The following is a 24,809-nucleotide window of genomic DNA, read 5'->3' as shown; positions in this document are numbered from 1 at the left end:
GCTGGGAAAGTGCTCCCCCTGGAGAAGCTCCGTGCCCCTTCCCACATACCTTGCCCTACACCTCTAGCCTCGCTTCAGTCTAGATGTTCATCTGTATCCTTTGTCCTAGCCTTCTACAGTGAACTGGTACACGTAAGCAAACTGTTTCCCTGAGTTCTGGGAGCCACTCTAGCAAATTAACCCAACCGGGGGGGGGGGCCGTGGGAACCTCTGATTTTTTTTTAGGATTTTATTTGTTTATTTATTTGACACAGAGAGAGAGATCACAAGTAGGCAGAGAGGCAGGCAGAGAGAGAGAGGAGGAAGCAGGCTCCCTGCTGAGCAGAGAGCCTGATGTGGGCCTCCATCCCAGGACCCTGAGAATGCAGGGCTCTATCCCAGGACCCTGAGATTATGACCTGAGCCGAAGGCAGAGGCTTAAACCCCCTGAGCCACCCAGGCACCCTGGGAACCTCTAATTTTTAACTGGTGGCTCAGAAGCACAGGAGACAGCCTGGCCCTGTGACTGACATCTGAAGTGAGGAGAGGAGTGTGCTTGTGGGACTAAGACCTTCGTCTGTGGGGTCTGATGCCATCTCCAAGTAGATTGTGCAGGTAGATCGTGTCAAAGTTGAGTTCAGTGGTAGGACATCCAGCCCATGTCCCAGAGAGCTGCGGGGTGTGGGGAAACTCCTCCACATTTTGGTGACCGAAGTGTTGTGAGTGTGGCAGTGAGGGTAAAGGAGGCACATAAGAGAAGGAAGAGCTGGGTCTTTCCACTATGGGAGGAAGACTGGGTGGGTTTTCTTTTTTTTCCCTAATACACATTCCCTCCCCCCCTTTTCCTTTTTTTAATTTTTTAAATTTTATTTATTTATTTATTTATTTATGAGATAAATAGAGCAAGCAGAGGGAGAGAGAAGCAGGCTCCCCACTGAGCAGGGAGCCCGATGTAGGACTCAATCCCAGGACCCTGAGATCATGATCTGAGCTCAAGGCAGACGCTTAAACGGTTGACTGAGCCACCCAGGTACCCTTCTTTGTTTATTTGAGAGAGAGCAAGAGCAGGAGGGGGCAGAGGTAGAGGGAGAGAGAATCTGAAACGGACTCTGTGCTGAGAGCTAGCTCAATGCAGAGCTTGATCTCATGACCCTGCCATTGATCAGGACCTGAGCCAAAACAAAGAGTCAAAGGCTTAACTGGCTCCACCACCCTGGTGCCCACACCCCTTTTTCTTTTAAGAGAATCCTGATTTTTTTCAAGCATCTACCTTTTTTTAATAGCCAGATGATGTGAAGGAAGCCTCAGGAGTGGGATCTGAGTATATTTTGCTCAATATGGTGATTCCCTGTCCCCTGCCAGCAATTGTTGTAGGCATAGGTGAATGAAAGAAACCAGAAAAATAAAATGTGAGGGCAAGTTGGCTTGGAAGGGTTGGGTTAAGCTTTCTTTGTTAAAAAGGAAAGACCCAAGAAGAGATGGCCTTTTGTTATTGCCTCTGAATGTGGGTGTGATGTCTGGAATTGCAGCGGCCATCTTGGGGCCATGAGGTGGAACAAGACTGAATGGACCCTTTAGGGCATAGCAGAAAACATTGAATTAGTCAACTCAAAAACTGCCCCAATTCATGATCTCTTGTCATTTAAATAATCAATTTCTTCTTTGTTTCAGGCATTTTGAGTTGGGTGTCCTGTTCCACACATCCCTGGCCTCTGTGTTGCCTCTGATTCATATAGAATACAGGGACACCGCCCTGCTTGCAAATTAAAATACACCAAATGACAGTTCACTTTTTCAGTTGGTACCCTGTCCTTGTGGTAGGATCCTGCACGGAGTTTGCTCTCACAGCTCAGGCTAAACGGGCTGCATATCATGGGAATTGCAAGGACAGTAGATGCCTGTTCATGATCTGAACAACTGTACTAGCTTCCTGACTTAGGGGTGAACTTCCCTGGCATAGCAGAGAGGGTCAGAGCCAGAGACCTGACCCCAACTAGACCCCATCAGTCTATCTGCTAGCTCAAGTTTTAGAACTGGGACCCAAAGAGTTCTTGGACTTGACATTTCAAGGGCATATTTGGCTACTCTGTGTTAAGTAGAAGAAGCTGGGGTGGGAGGTCTGTGGGGAGACAGAAAAATAAAGTGGAAGCCCATGAGGGAAACCACACATTCAGCGAGAGAAAGAGGAGAGAGAGAGACAGAGACAGATTCTGCAAAAGGGAGACAACCTTGGTTTCACACAGCTTTTCAGTTCTCTTTCTTGTCCCTCATGAGGCCAAGAGACTTAGCTCTTGCTTGGACTCTAAACCTCCAATAACATTGTCATTTTGCTTAAGTCAGCTTAAACGGATTTTATTTCTTGCGACCGAAATCCCTGAACAAAAACTTGGGAGCCATTAACGATGAGGTCCTGATCGCAAGCTCTGGTGTAGAACATTATGAGAAATGTATCCTGAGCCTCAAAATATCTGCTGGAAGACATTGTGGGACATGTATTTCAAGCCTCTGATCCTCACTGGAGGGCATGCTGGAAGATGTAATCCTAGTTCCCTATCTCTGCCACAGGGTCTCATGGGAGATGCAGTCCCAGCCTCCACGCTTGCTGTAAGGCATCATGGGAAATGTATTCCTAGCTTCTAGTCTCTGCTGGAGAGCATCGTGGTGGACGTAATCCAAGTCTTCAACCTCTGTGGTAGCCAACCATAGGAAAGGGGAGAAACTACCCTCAATTTTAATTGTAGAGTAGTTCAGAAAATGTTATCTTGGCCTCATCTCTGCTGTAGGACCTCAGGACAGATACAGCCCTAGCCAGTTTTTGTTTTAAGATACTAAAGATGTGATCTTTCCTTCCTTCGGTCCTTCTTTTCCTCCTTTCTTTCTTAATTACCTGCCATGTTCCAGGCATTATTCATCTTGGTACCGCACATCAGTAGTAGTGAAGAAATAAAGGTCTTGCCCTTTATGGAGATTATAGCGGGGAGAGTTTGCAAACTACCAAACAAATGACTATTCCCATTAACCATCACAGCATTAAAAAATGCCCCAAAACTCATTGATGTGAAACCATAACCTTTTAATTTTATGATTCTGTGGGTCAGGAATTTGAGCAAGGCATGGCAGGATCAGAGTGTTATCTATTCCACAATGGACCCCGGCCCATGGTGGGGCTGGAACAGCTGGAGGTGGGGGGGATGGTTCACAGGGGGCTATATTGAAACCTTGGCTCTGGCTGCTGACTGAGCTTGTGGAATGAATTCTGCCTCCCGCTACCCTATACACTGAAGTTCTAACCCCCAGGACCTATGAATGTGAGCTTATTTGGAAAGAGGGTCTTTGCGGATGAGATTAAGATGAGGTCACCCCGGATTAGGGTGGGTCCCTAAATCCAATGCGTTGGTGTCCTTATAAGGACAGGGAGAGATTTGGAACCACACAGCGGGATTCACTGAGAAGAAGGCCACATGAGGACAGAGGCAGAGATTGGAGTTGCGTGGCTGCAAGCCCAGAAACACCAAGAATTGTCAGCAACCCCCAGAAGCCAGGACGAGGCCAGGAAGGATCCTTCCCCCAGCAACTTCAGAAAGAGCATGGCACTGCCAACATCTTGATTTCAGTTTCTAGCATCCAAAACTCTGAGCGAATACATTTCTGTTGCCGGAAGCCCCCCAGTATGAAAGTTGGTAGTGACTATGGCGGTCCCAGGAAACTGAAAACAGCCAGGCTTCCCGACGCTCCTGTGTGTTACATCTGGTGGGGGTGTGACGTCTAGGGCCGCCCCTTCACCCACTTGTCTGGTGTCTGGGCTGAGATGGATGGAACATCTGGGGCTCTCTCCCCATGTGGCATCCATGCCTGAGTAGTGTGGGCGTCCCCAGAGCACGACAGTCTCTCCGCGCAGGATTGCGACATGGCAGCTGGCTTCCCCAGAGCCAGTTTCTTAAAGCCTCCTGGAACGTGCCATGGCATAACTTCCACCACATTCTATTGGTCAAAGCAGTCCCAGAGCCACTCATGTTCGAGAGGCAGAGACACTGAGCCCACCTCTTGAAGCGCCGTGGTGACTCTATGTTAATGTGATTTGAGGAGGTCCTAAAAAGAAACCTGTCCCTTGCCTGCCCCCATATACCATGGAAGATGTCTTATCCTTTTCTTCATTAGCCATAGGGTCCTGGGGAATGTAATTTGGTCTCTTTGGGCTTGCCTCAGCAAATCAGAGGAAACATGAATTCTTCAATATTGTGCCCTAAGAGTGTCAAGGAAATGAGAGTTGTCTTTTTTATTTAAAAAGATTTTTTTTAAGATTTTATTTCATTTATTTGACAGACAGAGATCACAAGTAGACAGAGAGAGAGGAGGAAGCAGGCTCCCCCAATGCAGGGCTCGATCTCAGGACTCCAGGATCATGACCTGAGTCTAAGGCAGAGCCTTTAACCCACTGAGCCACCCAGGTGCCCCAGAGAGTTGTCTTTTTCTCAGTCAGTCTGAAGGCATCCGAGGACAAAGAGCCCTGCCTTTATCTCCTGCCAGGGCAGTCATCAGAGGAAAGGTAGTCCTGTCTGATTCCTCAGTGGAGGGCCCCTAGGGAGTTCTGGCCATCAGATTATCCCTCCCATTCATCTGAGGGTCTCAGAGCCCCTTAGGAAATGCAGATGCCTCTCCCTGGAACAACAGAGCAGTCTTGACCTTTGGAGCTTGGGAGGAGAGACTGGAAGGTTAGTGCTTGGATGAGTGAATTGGAGCCCAGAAACAGATGTGGAGGTAGCTTAGGATGGAAGCCCATGGACAACTGCTCCCAAGGCTGGGGCCCTAAATGCTAGGGTCCTACAATGTGACAACTAATTCCAGGAGCTGGATGAAAGATGCCTCCCCATTCATCCTCCCAAAGAGAGATGCTACAGAGTAGAGAAGATAAGGCCTTCCTCAGTTCACTGGTACAAAAATCTTTATTTAAGTATAAAATATTAAATAAAACAAATATTAATTAATAATAACAACAATGGTACAAAAACGCTAACATAACAAGACCTCTCCTGCTGGCCTGCAGTCTTTCTCCAGCTTTTCTCCTCTGGTTCTCCAACTCTGTGAGACAGCTGGGAAAATTGAGACCCAGAGAGAACAGTACACTGGCCTGAGGTAACACAGCAAGTCTGAAGGGCTGGGAGCTAAGGGGAGGGCAAAGGGCTCCCCTGGATCCAGCCAGGGTAGGGGGAGTGTATGAGGGGGTCAGGTCCAGAGAAGAGTGCCTCCCCATAGTCTGGCGGTTATAAGCAGGGTGGTGGTGAGGCTGAGGTGGGCAGGACCAAGCCGGGGAGCACTGTTACAACCGGTTCCAGTACAGCATGAGACGTTGAGATGGGTCAGGCTGAAGGCTTCAGCCACATGGAGACTCTGGCACCATGAGGGGGTCGCACAGCCTCGTACTGTGTAGATCGGGTTGCCCAGCCCTGAGGAGAGAGAAGACTGCTTGAGACTCCCAGCTCCTGGGGCTGGGTCTGCAGTGCTCACTGGGTGACCTGCCACCTGGTGGTGGATGCTACCTGAAGAAAGCAGCAGTTTCAAGTGCGGTCCCCCAGACCCTTCTTGGGGGAACCCAGAAGTAAAAATAATTCTAATAATGCTAAAGCATCATTCGACTTTTCCACTCGTGTGAGTGTACAGCGGCGGGGGGGGGGGGTTCCAGAAACCCTGGGACATGTGAGCTTGCAGCCAACTGAATGCAGAAGCCGATATGAGGATCCAGCTGTCTTCTATTAAGCCAGACGTGAAACAGATTTGCAGAATGGTAGAACAACGCCAGTCTTCTTGTTAAATGTTTTCATTTTGGAAAATATCATTTTTTTAAGTAAAAAATATGTTATGTTCATATGGAATGAGGTTTTATTTTATGTTTTTATTTTAAATCAATTTATTTTAGAATAAATTAATAGGGGCCCCTGGGTGGATCGGTCTGTTAAGTGTCCAACTCTTGGTTATGGTCTCAGGGTCATGAGATCAAGCCACGAGTCCCGCTTCACGCTGAAGCCTGCTTAAGATTCTCTCTTTCCCCCACTCGCCCCCCCCCCCCAAAAAAAAGAAAAGATTCTCTCTCTCCCTCTCCCCATTCCCCACTCACGGGGTCTCCCACTTTCTAAAAACATAAATAACAAATAAATTAATAATTTACATCTTAAAATATCTCATTTTTAACTTCTTTTTTTTTTTTTAAGATTTTATTTATTTATTTGACAGAGAGAAATTACAAGTACACTGAGAGGCAGGCAGAGAGAGAGAGAAGGAAGCAGGCTCCCTGCCGAGCAGAGAGCCCGATGCGGGATTCGATCCCAGGACCCTGAGATCATGACCTGAGCCGAAGGCAGCGGCTCAACCCACTGAGCCACCCAGGCGCCCCCCCCTTTTTTTTTTTAAGATTTTATTTATTTATTTGACACAGAGAGATCACAAGTAGGCAGAGAGGCAGGCAGAGAGAGAGGAGGAAGCAGGCTCCCTGCTGAGCAGAGAGCCCGATGCGGGACTCGATCCCAGGACCCTGAGATCATGACCTGAGCCGAAGGCAGCGGCTTAACCCACTGAGCCACCCAGGCGCCCTCATTTTTAACTTCTAACGCAGTAAATATCTATAGCTATAACTGACATAAGTAATAATTTTTAAGAGCATGAAGGAATTCCTGGATGAAAAAGTTTGAGAACCATTGGAACAGACGAGACGAGCCCCGTATGGCCCAGGATGGAAGCCCGCCATGGCCACAGGAAGTCCCACCCCCCTTTTGGGAAGCCGCACCCCCTCGTGGAAGTCGCCCCGCCCCCCCAGGAAAGTCCACATTTCTGTGGCTGGAACGCCCATTTCTTAACGAAGTCCCAATTCCTGAGGACACTTGGCACCCTCTTGAAGTAAGTCTTACCTTCTCCACAGGTGGACCCACCTCCGTGAAGTCCACCCGTGGCCCACAACCCTCCCCGGCAATAAGCATTCTCTCCCGTCCTCCTAGAAGGGCTCACCATTAGTGCCCGTGGCTTCCAGACATTGATTCATGGGGCCTTGGCAGGCGGTCAGGGAAGACTCGTCCGCCGAACATCCATGGGTGCTGTTTCCCTCACAGCTGTAACACTGGAGGCCATTCAGAGGCAGGTTTTGAAGCTCCACGACTTGGGAAAAGACAAGTGACACAAAAATCAAGGAAATTAGTATGGGGGTGCGGGCAGGTGGGGTGAAGGCGTGTCCTTCCCTGTCCTACCTCCCCTAGAACTGTCACCTCGCAGCCTGAGATGTCATGGAGCCACCTTGTGGTCAGGCTTGGAACAGCACTCTTTTGGTGGTTGGGGGGGTGCTTTTTTTCCTCTTTAAGCTTTAATTTATTTGAGATCTATCTCAAATAAGAGTGGGAGATCGAGCCCCACATCGGGCTCTCTGCTCAGCAGGGAGCCTGCTTCCCTCTCTCTCTCTGCCTGCCTCTCCATCTACTTGTGATTTCTCTCTGTCAAATAAATAAATAAAATCTTTAAAAAAAAAAAAAAAATAAGAGTGGGAGAGAGAGCACAGACCAGGGCGTAGAAGGAGAGGGAGAAGCAGACTCCCGCTGAGAAAGGAGCCAGATGTGGGACTCAATCCCAGGACCCTAAGGTCATGACCTGAGCCAAAGGCAGATGATTGACTGACTGAGCCACCCAGGCGCCCCTTCTGGGGGATTCTTTATTGTACCACCTCACCGCCCCTCCTGAGCCCTTATCTGATCCTATGTGGCAAGTAGCTGTGGAAGAGGAAAAGGTCCCTGCTCTACAGCACTTACCACTTAGAGCTACACTGTCCAACTGTCCAACGTGGTAGCCACTAGGCACTGTGGCGGTTTACATTTATGCTGAAATGAATTTGTATTCACGAAAACTCAAAATTCAGTTCACATTTCAAGTGCACAATAGCCATATGAGTCAGTGGCTACCATATTGGACAGTATGGATAGAGAACATTTCTATCACCGTGGAAAGTTCCATTGGACAGTACTGGTTTATAGAGACAGAATAACACGAAGGAGCGAGATTATAGTGGCGGGGAGGGACAAGGGATGTTTCCCTGCGGACGGTACTTTAAAGCTGAAACCTAACGAATGAGAAGCAGCCAGCCAGGTAAACTCTTGGGGAAGATGTGTTCCTGGTGAAGGGTACTGGTTGTGCAAAGGCCATGAGGCAGGATGGAGTTTGGCAGTTGCAGAAACTCAGCATAGACCACAAGACAGACGGATGCCAGATTACATAGGGCCTGGGATGGTCTTTGGATTTTATTCTGAGAGCAAGGAAGAGTTGCTGGAGTGCTTGAAAAAGGACAGTGACGTGCTCTGGTTTACATTTGTAAGAAGTCACTCTTGCTGTGTTGAGCACTGGCTGTAGGAGGCAGGTGTGGAAAGGGGGACCGGTGGCATGGACCATGAGCATGAAAGGATTCAAGGAAGTATAAAGCGTGGGTCTTTGGTAAAAGTTGGATGGGCACATCGAATTTCCACAGAAGCCTTCTTTGAGGAGGGGTTTTCACAGGAGACAGACACCTAGAGAGGAGCGGCCACAGCCCGGGTACACCTCCCTGCCCTGACCCCAGGTCATACACTGCATGGGTCCCCTGCCCCTCACCTGAGCCCCCGTTGCATTTGGTGGTGTTGCAGCACTGCAGGAAGTGGAAGGTGTGGTGGTTGTGAAAGCCGGTGGGGCCCGGGCAGCCCGGAAGGTTGCCACAGCCACGGGTGTGGTGCTCATCCCTTGGACTGCCTGTGGGGGCCAAAGGAGAGAGGTCAGGTTGTTCAGGGGCTGAGACTGGCTTTGCCCACCACCACTGCAGTCATCTGTTCATTTCCTGCCTCACTGCTCATTATAGTACCTTCATTTCATTTGGGGCAGCCATATATCTAGGCCAAAAAAAAAACAAAAAACAAAAAAAACAAAACAAAAACCAAACACATTTTCCAGCTTCCATAGGTATAATCATGTGGCTAAGTTCTGGCCAATGTGATATAAATAGAAAGGTTTTATGGGACTTCAAGAAAGGAGAACCCTCACAAAAGGAGGGGATTCTGTCTTTTGTTCCTTTTCCTCTTTCTCCTTCCTGGAACTTGGACATGAGATTTGGAGCTCTGGCAGCCATGTTGGACTATGAGGCAATCTTCAGAATGGAAGCAATATACAAGATATGAGAAAGCATCTGGGTTCCTGGTGACTGTAGAATTGTCTAAGTGGCCCAGGACTTCCTATCACTAGACTTTTTGTGTGTGAGGGCCCTAACTTTCCACCTTTAAGTCCTTGTTATTCTGGGGTCATTGTTAAGGGCAGCCTTGGGGAGAAGCAAAGTCATGGGGGAGGAGGTGCTGTGAGGTTGGAGCTCACCTTCCAGGCTCCGGTGGGTCACCACTTCCACACACTGTTCTGTAGGGCTGCGGCACTGTAGGCTCTGATCCCAGCCCCTCTCACAGCTCAGATCTGAGGAGGCGCAGGAAACACATTCGAGGTAACGGTTTCGGGTTCGGGGAAAGGTGGAAGTCCGACCTGTTTGGGGAGGGGCAGGAGGATGACTCCATGGGGAGAGTTCTGAAATTCTAGCTCTCTTGAAGACTCACCGTAGCATCAATTCCTCCTTATCTCACTTTCAGCCGATCATCAAAGCCCTGCCCATTCCACCTCCTGAATCTTTCTAGCATCCATCCCCTCCTTTCCAGCCCCATGACCAGGTCAGAACTCCTTCAATGCCAGGTTCCTCTCTGGCCTCCTGGTTTCCACCCTTGCCCCCCAGCCCTACCCAGTGCATCCCCAGATGGCCCTAGAAAGAGGTTTCTTTTTCTTCTTTTTTAAAAAATCAACATGCAATGTATTATTTGTTTCAGGGGTACAGGTCTGTGAATCATCAGTCTTACACAATTCACAGTGCTCACCATAGCACATACCCTCCCAGTGTTCATCCCCCAGCCATCCCATCCCTCCCACTTCCTCCCCTCCAGCAACCTTCAGTTTGTTTCCTGAGATTAAGAGTCTCTTATGCTTATGGTTTGTCTCCCTCTCTGGTTTCGTCTTGTTTCATTTTTCCTTCCCTTCCCCTATGATTCTCTGTCTTGTTTTCCTCATATCAGTGAGATCATATGATAATTGTCTTTCTCTGATTGACTTATTTTGCTTAACATAATACCCTCTAGTTCCATCCATGTCGTTGCAAATGCAAGATTTTTGGTTTTTTGATGGCTGCATAATATTCCATTGATTCCATTGTGTGTGTGTGTACACATACCACATCTTCTTTATCCATTCATCTGTTGACGGATATCTAGGCTCTTAGAAGGATGTTTCTAATATTTAAATCTGGCCCTGCCTGTGCTCTGTTCAAAATCTCTCCATGGCTCCCCAGTGCCTTCAGAATAAAATCCAAGCTACTCCATGTGGCATTCAATGCCCACCAACCTGGGTCTGGGCCACCTCTCCTGCCTCACCTTCCTCCACTAGCCCCTCAGACTCCACTCCCTCTGACTTCCCACAGCCCCTGAATGTGCATGCTGACGGGCATCCAGCCTTTCTAGAATGCACTCCCTTGCTCCCTTGGCTCCCTACTTTCCTCATCTGCTCCTAATAATTCTTCGGGCATCATCTCAAATCTCACCTCCTCTAAGAAGTCCTCCCTGACCTCCCAGACTGGATCAGTGTGCCCCTTGGGGCTCCCCAACCCCAGCCACACCCACTCTGGGTCATCCCTGTCTGCCTGGACTCTGAGCCCCAGGAGGTAGAGCCAGAGCTGTCTCAATCATTACTGTGTCCAACACCACCAGCACAGGGCCAGAGCCAGAGAAGACATTCAGTAAATATTTGTTAAATAAATGAATGAAGATTGTTTAAAACCCTGCTATTGTTCTCTGTGGTAGCCAACCTCTGAGACGGCCCCCGGTGACCCCCGCTTCCTGGCACGCACGCACAAAGAATAGGGCTGACCTGTGTAACTAATGGGATATTGTGGAAATGATGGTGTATGACTCCTGCACTAGGTCATAAAAGGCATCACAACTTCTTCCTGGCTCTCTCTTGGATTACTTGGTCTGGAGGGCGTCCAGCTGTCATGTGGCTAGAACATTCAAACACCCCATGGTGAGGTCTATGTGGCAAGGAATGAGGCCTTTGTCCAAGCCACAGGAGGGGTCCATCCATGTGAGTAAAGCTCCCCTGGGAGCCATGGAATGACGACAGCTCCGCTGGCGTCTTGACTGTAACCTCATGAAAGATCCAGAACCACCACCTTAAGCCACTTCCAGACTTTTCAGAATCTGACTTTCAGAAACTTTGTGAAATAATACCTGCTCATTTTTGTTTTTAAGATTTGGGACAATCTGTGATGAGGTGATAGGTAATTAATGCACTACCCGATGTGTCAAGGATCCAAGCCTATCTTGATTAATCTGTGATCACACTGTCTCTCGCACCTCCTAGTCCAGGCCAAGGGGGTGAATTATTTGCCCCTGGAAACACTAGAGTTCCCTGGCCAGGCCTTGGCTCACTCAGACCATTCTGAAGCCTGGCATGCCCTCCCCTTCCTGACCCCAAATACCCAAGTTGAGTTGGGGCCAAGTACTACATGAGGGAGAGGGCTTGTCTCAGCCACTCCCTCAACTCAGGCCAGCTGCTGGAATTAGGCAAATCATTTACGTCCAAGGCCAAATCTTCCCCAACCCTAAAGAAAAATAATTAAAATGTCCCAACAACTCATGTCTTCTCACACGAACTTCCACGAAAAGGAAACATGGAGCGCCGCCACTGCCGTTATACCATCCTTGGGTCCCCTCATGAATTCTACTTCTTATGCTGCTCTTCTAAATGTGGGTGATCTTCGGGGTTCTGTCGCAGGCTCTTTTCATTTCACATGGAGCACATTCTCTCCCATGGGATGTTATCCGTTGACTTGGCTTCATTTCCACGCGTCGGCTGGGAACTCACTGCAGGCAGGACTTCTCTCTGAGCTCCACACCTGTACACCCAGCTGCCTCTGGAGAGGCCCCCTGACCATCCCTCAAACACCTGCATCTCTACCTGCCCCGAAGGAAGTTCTCCATCTTCTCTAAACTAGTCCTCTCCTCAATTCTATATTTGTCATGTGGTCCCATTCAGTCCCCCACGGCAGAAACCTGGCAGGTTCCTTGATCCTCCACATCTAAGCACCATTCTGGAGACTTCTACTGCCTGTCTTCTCGTTGTCTAATCCTTTTGCCCCACTGCTTCTGGTCTCTATGAAGCACATCTATCAAGTTCTTAATTCCAGTCACTATTCTGTGTTTCCTGTTTGACTCTTAAAAAACAAAAACAAAAACAAAAACGGACTCCACATTTCTGCCAAAGTTTATCCTTTCCTCTATTTTTTTGGACTATATGGATCATGGCTATTTTAAATTTCTCTGTCTAATAACTCCACTATCTGAATCATTCTAAGTTTCTACTGTTGGATTTGTCTCTAGGGGTCCTGTTAATTGGTCCTTTCAATTTTCTTTGGGGTACCTTGTAAGTTTTGATTAGATGCCAGATACCACAATGAGAATTTGGAAAGGCTCTAAATAATGTTATTTTCTTCCCAAGAAGGTTAGGTTTTCTTCTTGCTGAAGATGAGATGTAGGCATCTTTGGGGGGGGTCTCTTTCAGTTTTGCCCTTACGCCTAGGGTATGGTCTCAGAGTTAAGTGTGGTGTGGTTACCAAGTCCTCTCTCTCCAACCTGGCAACTTTGTTTTCCCCAGCATCATATGCCTGCTGGAATTGTTCAGTTCTGCAGATTCCCAGATACTATTTTCTGCTGAGTTTCTTGGAGTCCCACCCCATGCACGTACAGCTTGCCAATAACTTAAAGGAAATCTGCAGATCTGGGGACTCCCTTTTCTGTGGTGCTATACGTTTCTGGACTCTACCTCTCATTTTCCAGATGCTCTGGCAGCCCTAGACTCTATCTAACCTCTGGCTTCTCCATCTAGCAAAGATATCTCTTATTTGGGTTTTATTTCCCCTTCACAGCGTGAATTAGAAAGTGCACTCCAGGATAAAGCAAACAAAGAAAAACTCAATCCTTTTATGACCTCCCCCTGTTGCCCATAGGGTCTATATTCCTCACCATAACCTGGAAAGCCCTGTGTAATGTGACCCTGCCGATTTCACCAGCTCCTCTGTTTTTTCTTTCCTCCAGCCATATCACTTTCAGCCATGTTTGGGCCTTGGTGTCCCCTGCTTTTCCTAGAAAACTCTTTCCACTGTTTTTTTTTCCCCCCACAGTCTGACTCCTGCTCTTTTCTCAAGATCCAGCTTATCTGTTGCTTCCTGGAGGAAAACTTCCTTGACCTGAGTCCAGTGTCTCTCCGAGGGTCCCACAGCCCCTACTCTTCATTCATGCCAGCCCTGATCACTCTGGCTGCCGTTTCCCTTATCTCAGTCCTGAAAATTCTGGACTGTACTTCCTGACCACAGCTCTGAGCCCTCTAAGACCAGAGGTCTCATGGTCCTGACCCTTCTGCTTCTGCTTCCCCATCCTGGCTCTGACTATAATTGGAGGGGTCACTGTTTGGTGATGGGTCCATCACCCCCACTCACCCCACTGACTGTAAGCCCATGGTAAGGCCCCAAAGCTGTCTTGGTCACTTCTGTATCCCAGGATCATGCAAATACAGAATGTGATTTAACCAACTATCCCAGTAACCACAGGTGGGGTAAAAATGGCCTGAGAAATGGGGGCTGATATCACTTTACCACTTATTAAATTACTGAATGGACAGTGGCTGCCCCAAGCTTGGTGGTGGACCCCTGACCACTCCCAACTCTCTTTAGAGCCCTATGTCTCCAAGATCCATCAGCTAAAGAGGGGGCTCCAGGAGGGTTCTGATTGGTCAAGGCCTTGACTGATGTTAAATCTTCTGAATATTGGGGCACCTGGGTGGCTCAGTGGCTTGGGCCTCTGCCTTCGGTTCAGGTCATGATCTCAGGGTCCTGGGATCAAGCCCCACATCAGGCTCTCTGCTCAGCGGGGAGCCTGCTTCCCCCTCTCTCTGACTGCCTCTCTGCCTACTTGTGATCCCTGTCTGTTGAATAAATAAAGAAAAATCTTTAAAAAAATTTTTTCTGAATATTATCTATGATTAGAAGAATTACTTACACTCGACTATCAGTGCTTTCCTAAAGCACATCTAACAGAAAGCTGAAGCCAGTGTCCCTTCTCTTGGCACTTCCTTAAAAATCAACATCTGAGTCAGTCTCCGCCAACAGACAGATGCAAAGTCTGGGGTCAGCATGGATGAATGAGAAAGAGGGCTGACGTAGGGGCTCTGCTCACTGACCTCACTGGGATTGGCCTGGCCTTAACCAACTTCCTTCCTCACCAGGCTCTGAAAGAGGAAACTGCACGCACGACCATGCAACACGGAGCCCTGACTTCCCACCCTCTCCTGCGGGAATTGGAGAACCTGAGCCTTTTCAAGTCTTTTTCTTAAATCGGCATTTGAGAGAAGGGGCTGGTGGGATGTGGTGGGATGGGACCAGGAGAATGACGGGTGACGATCAGGGAGGATGAGGGCTGCCCGACTCACCAGGGCTGGGTTGGTTGCACAAGTCGGTAGCACAAAGGGCCTCTGTAAGAGTGATGATCTGCGTGCCTGTCCGATAGCTCATGGTCCTGTTGCTCTTCTCGGGGTGGGCACAGCCTCTCTCCACCACCTCCAGCTCTTCACCTCCTGGGAGGAATGCATCTTTGTTACCCCAAAAGTTCCCCTGGGCCCAAAAAGCCTGACGCTCCCGGTCCTAAGGTCACCCACTTCTAAGGCTGATCCCTGCCAGGCCTCCTCTCTTGGGGTCCAGCTGTCTCCCCTCCTTACTCTCCCACCACGGCGAGCCTGTTCTCTCTTAGTGACTGCATTATTGCCGAGGCTGTCTGGATCCATCTATCTCTCCCTCCCAGCTAAGTGATTTTAGCAGGGAGATCCCTCTAACAGGAATTTTCAAAGGCAAATATTACAGGCTTGCCAAAAAGCACAAGAGAATGATGCAATAAATACTGTGCATTCATCACCAAATTTTACAAACTATTAGAAAATTTTGCTCCATTTGTTTCAGATATATTTTTTTAAAGAATTTAAAATTTAAAAGACAGAGTTAAAGCCTCCTGCTCACTCCCCCAAATCCCATTCCCCTTATGCCCTGTCCAGAAGCAACCACTGGCACAGGTAATTCTCACACTGGGGACACATAACAATGTATACTATTATTTATTTCTACATTATTTATTGTATATTATTATAGACTATTTATAGTAAAAGGTATCATACCCTGAAACATGCTTTTCTCCCCCTTTCAACCTGGATTTTTGAGATGTGTCCACTTGAATACCTACAGCTTAAGTTCCTTCATTTAAACTGCCGTGAGGCATTCCACTGTGTGATTATACCATAATGTTTCTCCTCCACTGATGACTAACCTGTATCACAAACATAACAGCCAAAAACATTCTTATACCTGTGTCTAAGGTTCTTCTTTTTTTTTTTTTTTTCCTAGAAGTTGAACTGCCGCCTGGAGGGTATGCTGATCGTTATCTGTACTAGATTTTGCTAAATTGCTCTGTGCGGTAGATGCACGAATTTATCCCCATTAACAGGGGCTGTAGCTCCAAATCCTCATCCATCCCACCTTGTTGGATTTTCAAAAAAGTTTGTTTATCTGATGGGTATGAAATAGGGTCCATTTGTCTTTTTCTTTTGCATTTCCCTGATTGCTGGTGAAATAAGGTTTCTTGGTCGCTTGAGTTCCCTGTGGTGGTATAGGTGGGGAGCTCACCTTCCCATATGCGCAAGGTCGTGGTCCTGCAGAGGTCCTGGCCACGGGCACACTCTTCCACCTGGCACTTCCCGGTCCTCCCACACAGCAGGCACTGCAGGCTCCAGGAGGCTGGGGGGTGGGGGCGGGGAGAGGGAGGAGAGGAGAGATTGTTATAGCTTCCAGTGGGGGATCCCCCCCTCCATGCCACAGTATCAGGACCAAGTCTCCACGCCTTGTGCATTCAGGTTCGTGCTTCACATTGTGTCCGCCCTTCGGTTCCAGCACGGGCTTTGGGTCAGCAGAACTTCCGGTCTATCTCTAACCTCACATTTTACCTATACCCCCTACGCTAAAATTCTATCTCCTCCCACAATCCTTCCCTAAAGTCCCGCCCTGGCTTATTTTCCTTTGAATTGTGTATCAGTGCCGGGCCCATCCTGAGTCCAATCCCCACCCTCTCTGTCCATCTGGATATTCTAACCCAGCTCCCATTTCCGTCCCTTCCCCCATTCCACCGGCCCTAGGTCCGTCCTGCTTCGCAAGCTCTCCTACGGGCGTTCCGCCCTCACCTGATCTACAGGTGATCTTTACCCCACTTCCTGGTGATCCCCACTGACTATACCCCCTATTAATGCCCCCAGACTCTACCCCTTTCCATAGCCTCTCCCCAACATTCTCTCCCCTCCCAAGAGTCCGGGCCAAAGTTTTAACTTCACCCATGAGGCCTCGGGAAGTTCTGACCCCAACTGCAGGAGCCTCCTCCAAGGTTCTCTCCCCGCCCAGCAGCTCTTCCCGAGGTTCTAGCCCCGCCCACTAGCCCCTCCTGCGGTCCTAAATTTGCCCGCTCCCCCCCGCCCCAACACCTTTACCAGCCTCCCCGACCTCCCCTGCTGGGGTCCATTCCCCACCCCAAATTCGCAGTCTCCTGGAGTCATTACTCATTCTCGGCCGTGAAAGATCCGGAGACCGTTCCGGGTTATTCATGGTTGAGCCGCCCCGCAAGCCCCTGTTCCCCGCCCCGCCCTGACTCAGTTCCTTCTCCGTTTCCTCAGGCTTTTCAACCCTCTCCCGCACGTTTCCTAGGAAAGGAGTTGAGCAGGTAGCTGGGGGGTAGTGAAAGAGAAGCGTCCTCCGGGGACAAGGCCTGGATCCCCAGCCCCTGTTTCTGCGATGGTCCGCCTCTCTATTTAGATCTTGTAAAACTAGGCTCGCTGCTCCCTGTCTTTCAAGGGGCTGGGTCGGTGCGGGGGGTGGCGGGGAGCCCCGCGCGAGTGGAGAGAGCGATGGGACGCGCCCGCGAGGCCAGAATCCCACTTAATCCAGGACTGGATGGAGGTTACCGCTCTGAACCTGTTTCCTTCTCCGTGAAACAGGGTTGAAATGCTTCTGCCTGTCCAGTTTGAAATTGCAGGGAAGGGGCTTGGAGGAGCGCCCGAAATGAAGAGCGCACTCCACGGTGGCTGCTGTTCAGTGCCTTCGCTCCACTCTTATTTCCTGAGCACCTACTGCTTGCCAGGTACTCTGCTGTGTGGGGCTGCAGACGGCTGAAGGATCGCTACGTGAGGGAGAGGGCTGGGGACTGAGCCCCCCTCCTTCCACTCCTCCAGCTCCGAGGCCCCCGCCCCTCCCCTCTTCTCTGTGTTCAGGACCCAGTTCCCCGCGCAGGTGTTTGGGTGTCGAGTCCCTACCCGGAACGCAGGTCTGAACCAAGAGCAGCAGCAGCGGCAGCAGCCTCGGGCGGCCCATGTCTGGCAGCAGATCCCGTCCGTGTGGCTCCCTGCACCTCTCAGTCTGGCCCGGGGAAGGAGACAGTTTTGTGCCCCCGGGGCTCCTCCCAGAGAGTTTGCGAAAGAGCGAGTCAGCCCCAGATGCGTGGGTGCTTCCACCTACCCGCCCTTGACCCCTCCTCCTCAAAAACTTCCTTTGCCGGGGCGCGGCCAGGAGTGTGTGTGTGGGGGGGTGGGTCGGCTCCGCTCTGACTCATGTGGCCGCTGTCAAAGCTGTCTCCAGGCTGCCTGGGTGCAAACTCAGTGGCCTTCCACAGCTCACTTCCCAGAGCCAGAGTCCCAGCCAGAGGCAGGGCCTGCTGACGGGCACCCTGCAGCGCCAAGCGAAGTCCTTGCAGCAGCGGCTGGCCTCGGATAAAGACAGCACCAAGCGGTGACTGCAACAGACACATCTTCCTAGAGCTGCCCAGGGTCGCAGGGACGAAGATCGAAGATCGTACAGATGCCACAGGGGCTGGTGAGCTAAGAGCAGTCCGGACCAGCCCCTGTGGCCTTTAGCAGCTGGTGCTGAGCATTCCCCCCGCCTTCCTGTACTAGTATAATTGAAATAAAATATATTTTGTTGTGTCAAAAAAAATACACACACACACATACACCAAATTCTAATTCTCCCTCCCCCTGCTGTGGGACCTTGGGGGAAGGACCTCTGCTCTCTAGTTAATATTTGTCCTGATAGACTCAAAGAGGGAGACAAACCATAAGAGACCCTGAACTCGAGCTAAAAAACTGAGCGTTGCTGGAGGAAAGACGGGGTAACTGGGTGACGGGCTTCATTAAGGAGGGCACCTGATGTGATGAGCACTGCATGTTGTATGCAACTGACCAAACACTGAACTCTACCTCTGAAGTAATAATACACTGTATGTTAATCAATTGCATTTAAATAAAATTAAAAAAAAAACAACAACAACTTGTCCTGATGGGACATTTGTGGCTGATCGTTAATTATTGTTAGGAGTTTTTTTTTTTTTCTCTTGGAAGTCTTTTTTTTTTTTTTTAAAGATTTTATTTATTTATTTGACAGAGAGAGATCACAAGTAGGCAGAAAGGCAGGCAGAGAGAGGGGGAAGCAGGCTCCCCAATGAGCAGAGAGCCCGATGTGGGCCTGGATCCCAGGACCTTGAGATCATGACCTGAGCCAAAGGCAGAGGCTTAACTCGCTGAGCAACCCAGGCGCCCTAATTGTTAGGATTTTTGTTAGTTTTGTTAGGAGGGATAATGGTGTTGTGGTCACATGGGGAAATGTTTTTATCACTAGAGATGCACCCTGGAATATTTGGGGATGAAAGAATATAACGTCTCTAATTTACCTTCAAACACTTCAGCCAAAAAGTAGATATTGCTGTTATGAAAATGGTCCTGTGGTTATGTGGAAAGCTGTTCTTGGTTTTTACAGACACTCACTGAAGTAGCTAGAGGTGAATGTCAAGGATGTCTGCATTTACTTTAAAATGCTTTAGGAAAAACTGTAAGGCAGTATCTCAGGGTAACTTCCATGCCATTCTGTCTCCTTTTTCTGTGCATTTGTAAAGGTCCTCATTAAGTTTTTTTTTTTTTTTAAGATTTTATTTATTTGACAGGCAGAGATCACAAGTAGGCAGAGAGGCAGGCGGGGGGGTGGGAAGCAGTCTCCCCACTCCCCAATGTGGGGCTCGATCCCAGAACCCTGGGATCAAGACAAGAGCCGAAGGCAGAGGCTTTAACCCACTGAGCCACCCGGGTACTCCCATTAAGTTTTTTTAAAAGTAAAGTAAAATGTAGGGGCGACTGGGTGGCTCAGTCAGTTAGGTGTCTGTCTTGACTTCCACTCAGGTCATGACCTCAGGGTGGTGAGATGGAGCCCCCCATCGGGTTCCACGCTGAGCATAGAGCCTGCTTATGATTCTCTCTCTCCTTCTCCCTTTACCCACCCATCTCCTCCTCATGTGTGCTCTCTTTCTCTCCCATTCTCTTGAAAAATAAAAAGTAAAAAAATGTAAAAGATAAAATTGTCTAGACTCTCCATCTCTGCATGCTTCTGACCCACCAGAGCAATTTAACGCTGGTGAAGTTGCCTGAAACAGTTGTTGGCCCACAAGGAGGGCTCAACAAATTCCTTCAGCATTTACCAAGAACCTACTCTGTACCAGGTACTGGTCCAGGAGGAGCTGGGGACATAGCAGGAAACAAAGCAAAGTGCCTGGCCTTGACAATGAAGAGTCAATATGTGTTACTTAGTCTGTGGCTGTCAGGCAGCAACAAGTAAAACAGAGAACAGCAAACCAGGAGGCAGGAAGTACAGGATACAAGTGAGGCATGGTTGGTTTCAGGTGGGATGATGCTGCCCGGCTTCCCTGAGCAGGTGGCATTTGAGCAGAGGCTGAGCGTGGTGAGGGCAGAAGTTGGGTAGATGATCCAGGAAGAGTTCCAGGGATAGACAACTGCCAGTGGGGCCAGAGTGGGGTGTCCTGACAAGCTCTAGGAACAGCAGAGTGACTAGTGTGGCTGGAACAGAATAGGGGAGGGAGAGGATAGTAGGCAATGAGAAAGTAGTAGCTATCTCTACCAGTATAACAATGAGTATAGTATTATTACTTTTACTAATTCACTGAAGCCTTAAGGTAATAATTTTATGGTAAAGTATTAAAAGTCCCCCCAAAATCCTCCCTTCTAAGAGGCGGTAGAGCCTAGTGATTAAGATATGGGGCTGGCACCAGACTAGAAGGGTTCAGATTCCAGCTACACCCTACTCTGTGGGTTTGGGCAGGATATTTAACCTCTCTGGGCCTCCAGCTCCTTCACAAGTGCCTCTCTCCCAGGGCTGGTGTGCTAGGGACATAAAAAAATGGGGACACCTGGGTGGCTCAGTTGGTTAAGCAGCTGCCTTCGGCTCAGGTCATGATCCCAGCATCCTGGGATCGAGTCCCACATCAGGCTCCTTGCTCTGCAGGGAGCCTGCTTCTCCTTCTGACTCTGCCTTCCACTCTGTCTGCTTGTGCTCGCTCTCGCTCTCTCTTTGACAAATAAATAAATAAAATCTTAAAAAAAAAAATGCCCCCAGGGCACGTGCCACCATGCCTGACGTGTGGCATGTGCTCAGCAGAAGGCTCTAACTGCCACCGATCATTGTTGGACGGGCTCTCGAGAGCTTTCTCTCCATGGTGGGTGGGGAGAGAGGTGGAGACATTCTAAGGGTTTGAGGTCAGGGAGGTCATGCCCCTGGCTCCAGGACTAGACTACTCCTTGGTCACCCTGGGCCAACAGATATCTTCCCTTGAGAGCCTAGGGTTCTCTCATGTGGAAAGTGGGGCCCCTCTTGCAGGTGGCATGAAGACTGACTGAGGTGAGGAAATACACAGTTGGGGTGTTGCGATCCAGCCTCCTGGCAGGATGACCTTACTGCTCTGAGGTCATCGTCTTTTATTATTATTATTTTAAAATTTATTTAAAGAATGAGGGGAATATTTTGGAGCCCACCCATCCCCACCTCAGACTGCTCTAGTCTCTTGAAATCTGTCTGCTGTTCCCCTCCTGTGTCTGTCTTTTTCTTTGTTTCTCTGTTTGTCTCTCTCAACCCGTGTCTCACTTTCTCTGACTCTGTCACTCTGTCTCTCCCTGTCTCTGTCTCTATCTTTTTTCCTGTCTCTTCCCGTCTCTTTCTCTGCTTCTCTTTTCTGTCTCTCCATCCCTGTTTTTAATGTCTCTCTAGGCTTGTCTGTCTGTCTCTGTGACTCGTTCCTTCTGTCTCTCCCTCAGGTGACACACACCTGTGAGGTCCAGTGACGTGGCACGGGAGGGGGCGGGCAGGAGGCTGGGCCCGTGCACAATCCCAGAAAAGTGGCAGGAATGTCCGCTCTTTCCTCCTGGTGACTCACCTGGGCCTCGCCCAGCTCCTACCTGCCTGCTGGGTCCTGAGGGAGGCCCACAGGTTTCGGGGCTTCCCTGGGCTGAGGAGGGGAGAATCTCATGCAGAGTCAGAGAGGGCGAGAGAGTCAGAGAGACAGAAAGGAAGAGGCAGTGAGAGAGGAAGAGGGATGGAGCCAACTGACAGACTGACGCCAGGGCAGTCAGAGAGGGAGAGAGATCTCTCCACCTGAGAAAGGGACAGAGACAGTGAGAAATGGAGGGGACAGAGACAGAAGCAGAAGGAGCTGGAGAGAATGACCCCCGATGGACCTCAGAGAGAGCAAGTGGAGACGTGGAGAAATTGTGCACCTCCATCCAGGACGGCCTCCTGCCACCTCCCTGAGGAGGGGACCACCTCTGGCCTGGCTACTGGTGGAAGGACAGCTGTGGCCATTTCCTCCCTGGCTCCAGGGGACACTGATGTGACGTTCCCATCTTGGCCTTGGCCGCCTCCCGGATGCAGGGACATCTTCTCTCAGGGCCTCCCTCTGAAAAAAAAAAACAAAAACAAAAAAGAAAGAGGGGGACAAAAGAGGATCCCCTCCCAGGGAGCAAAAGAGCTGGAAACCCCTGAATTCCACACCCCCTGCTTCCCCATTTTCCAGGTAGAGAAACTGAGGCCCAAGGAAGAAACTTTATTTTTATTTTTATTTTATTTTTATTAACAAATTTTTTTTCAACAAGGAAACTTTATTTATTTATTTTATTTATTTTATTTTTTTTAAATATTTATTTATTTGAGAGGCAGAGAGAGACAATGAAAGAGAGAGAGCATGAGAGAAGAGGAAGTCAGTGGGAGAAGCAGACTTCTGCTGAGCAGCAAGCCCGATGTGGGACTTGATCCCGGGACTCCAGGATCATGACCTGAACCGAAGGCAGTCACTTAACCAACTGAGCCACCCAGGTGCCCCTATTTATTTTTTTTAAAGATTTTATTTATTTATTTGACATAGAGAGAGATCACAAGTAGGCAGAGAGGGAGGGGGAAGCAGGCTCCCTGCTGAGCAGAGAGCCCGATGCGGAGCTTGACCCCAGGACCCTGAGATCATGACATGAGCCAAAGGCAGAGGCTCTAACCCACTGAGCCACCCAGATACCTGCAAAGAGGAAATTTTAAATGAGGCTCCCCTTTATTGAGTGCTTGTGACATGCCCCATGATATTCTGAGTGCCTTCTCTAGATACACTGGTCACCCTCCCAGTACCCTATTTTATAGCTGAGAGAACTGAGGCTTTGGGAAGCATGGTCAGCTGAATACTGGCCCCCAAAGAGCTCCAGGTCCCAAGCCCTGGAAACTGTAGGTGGTACTGTATGTGGAAAAAGGGTCTTTGTGGATGTGCCTTTAAGTCAAGGATTTCAAGACTGGGACAGTATCCTGATGATCTGCATAGACCCTCCATGCAATCCTCAATGTCCTTACAGAGGGAGGCTGGGGACATTTGACTATGGACAGGGGTAGGAAAGCGGGGTCAGAGAGACAAGACGCTTTGCTGCTGGTTTTGAAGGTGGGGGAGGGGGCCAAGAACAGAGGGATTCTGGGAGTCCCGCTCTGGCTGCTGGAAAAGGCAAGGCAACCTTGCTCTCTAGAGGAAGCACTATCCTGTCCACACCTTGATTTTGGTTCCTGAGAATTCACTTGCGATTTCAGATGTCCAATGCCGTAGGAGAATACAATCCTACTAAGCTACTAAGTGAATGCTAATTTGTTACACTGACCACAGGAACCAATACAGGAGGCTAAGTCCCTTGCCTGTAATGGCCTGTAGGTGCAGAGTCAGGCTTCGAACCCAAACAGTCTGGCATAACTATCACCCTGAGTGTTGCCACTCTAGGGAGACAAGAACCAGGGGCTGGAAGACCCCAGCCTCTTTCCATCCTGTCCTCCACGGGTCCCTCTGGCTTCAGTGGGTGGAGCTGACCTGCGGAGAGGAGGGATCCAGAGGAGAAAAAAAAATCTGTGCAAAGAAGAAAGGTGTTCCCATCTCTGACCCCTTGCAGCTCAAGTTCCACCACTTAGTTGCAGTGTCAGAAATAATCACCGCAATTCAAGAGCTAGTGTTGCTAACATCTAAAGAGCTCTGGTTAAGGGTTGAAGGTGTCCTCCTCCACCTTCCCAAACTCCGCCCCCTAACCGAAAAAAAAAAAAAAAAAGAGCTATGTTGAAATCCTAATTTCTAGTACTCAGAATGTGACCTTACTTGGAAATAGGGCTGCTGCTGATGTCAGTGTTTGGGAGGATGTCACAGTGAGGTAGGATGGGCCCCTGACCCAATGTCTCTAGCGTCTTCATAGGAAGATGACCATGTTGGGGGCTCCTGGGTGGCTCAGTCGGTTAAGTATCTGAGGTCAGTTAAGCATCTGTCTTTGGCTCAGGTCATGATCTGGAGGTCCTGGAATTGAGCCCTGCGTGGGGCTCCCTGCTCAGGGCTGAGCCTGCTTCTCCCTCTCCCTCTGTCCCTCCCCTCAACCCCGCCCCCTGTGTGTGCTCTCTTTCCCTCTCTCTTGTTCTCAAATAAATAAATAAAATCTTTAAAAAAATAGTTATAAAAAAGAAAAAAAAAACATGTGAAAATAGAGACAGGGGAAGGCGGCCATGAGATAGTGAGAGCAGACACTGGAGTTAGGGAACTGTAAGCCAAAGATGGCCAGTAAAACCACTGGAAGCTGTCAAGGGGCAGCCAGGACTCCCCCCACGGGTTTGAGAGACAGAAGTCCTACCTACACCTTGGTTTTGGGTTTTCAGCCTCCAGATATGAGACAGCGCATTCCTGTTCTAAGCCACCTGGGTCTGTGGCACTTTGTAGTCATGGGAAACTATGTCCAGTGAATCAACAGAAACATTAGTACAGGACAGAAGGGGAAACACGAATGGCTCCTCTAAAAGTCGAACGACAATGCTGTTTGTATTGTTTGCATCAGCTCCAAGCCTCAAGGTTCTGGGCTTTGGCAGACCCAGTTGGTCTCAGATGGCCTCCCTTGTAGGTCCTGGCTGGGCTGGCTGGGAGGCCCTGGGCCTCCTTCTGCGTGGTCCTCCAGGCTGCAGGAGGCAAGCTCATTCCCACTGTGACAGAGGGGTCGCAGCGGCAAGGCAGGGACCGCAGAAGCCGCAAGTCCTCTTGCACCAAGACTCCCAACTCACGCAACATCGCTCCTTCGGTCTTCTCTGGTCAAAGCGAGCTCCAAGTCTGGCTCAGAGTCAAGGAGGTGGGAACAGACTCCTCTCTCCTCTTTTTAAAGATTTTATTTATCTACCTTAGAGAGAAAGAGTAAGAGAGAGAGCACGAGAGAGGGAGGGTGAGAGGGAGAAACAGACTCCCCACTGAGCAGGGAGCCCCACACGAGACTCGATCCCAGGACTCCAGGACGATGACCTA

At 49.4% G+C, this 24,809-nt stretch overlaps 1 protein-coding gene across 4 annotated transcripts; it reads right to left on the bottom strand.

Annotated features, from left to right (window-relative positions):
- Positions 1–4,903: 4,903 nt before the first annotated feature.
- PLAUR (plasminogen activator, urokinase receptor) lies at positions 4,904–17,618 on the bottom strand. 4 transcript variants are annotated; one of them, XM_045077206.1, is made up of 7 exons: positions 17,452–17,618; positions 15,782–15,892; positions 14,542–14,685; positions 9,343–9,501; positions 8,596–8,730; positions 6,976–7,122; positions 4,904–5,423 (listed from the first exon to the last, which is right to left on the bottom strand). In XM_045077206.1, exons 1-7 carry the CDS (start codon positions 17,507–17,509, stop codon positions 5,203–5,205), a joined length of 975 nt encoding a protein of 324 aa, XP_044933141.1. In that variant the 5' UTR covers positions 17,510–17,618; the 3' UTR covers positions 4,904–5,202. The 4 variants fall into 4 exon arrangements, with proteins under 4 accessions (XP_044933141.1, XP_044933142.1, XP_044933140.1 ...); XM_045077207.1 differs by lacking the exon at positions 17,452–17,618 and adding an exon at positions 16,672–17,413 and having other exon boundaries at positions 9,343–9,435; XM_045077205.1 differs by lacking the exon at positions 17,452–17,618 and adding an exon at positions 16,672–17,408.
- Positions 17,619–24,809: the final 7,191 nt, after the last annotated feature.

The sequence above is a fragment of the Mustela putorius genome, unplaced genomic scaffold (assembly GCF_011764305.1).
Source record: "Mustela putorius furo isolate JIRA1106 unplaced genomic scaffold, ASM1176430v1.1 tig00000196_pilon_pilon_pilon, whole genome shotgun sequence".
Lineage (NCBI taxonomy): Eukaryota > Metazoa > Chordata > Mammalia > Carnivora > Mustelidae > Mustela > Mustela putorius.
Note: the sequence above shows the minus strand (reverse complement) of the source record. Positions and strands in the feature narration are given on the sequence as shown.

Excerpts from the sequence above, each read along its gene's own strand:
- PLAUR (XM_045077205.1), bottom strand. The coding sequence starts at position 16,747 with ATGAATAACCCGGAACGGTCTCCGGATCTTTCACGGCCGAGAATGAGT. Across the intron at positions 8,731-9,342 it reads GACCCACCGGAGCCTGGAAG|GCAGTCCAAGGGATGAGCAC; the intron begins GTGAGCTCCAAC and ends TGGCCCCCACAG. Across the intron at positions 5,424-6,975 it reads GGAAGCCACGGGCACTAATG|GGCTGGGCAACCCGATCTAC; the intron begins GTGAGCCCTTCT and ends CTCTCTCCTCAG.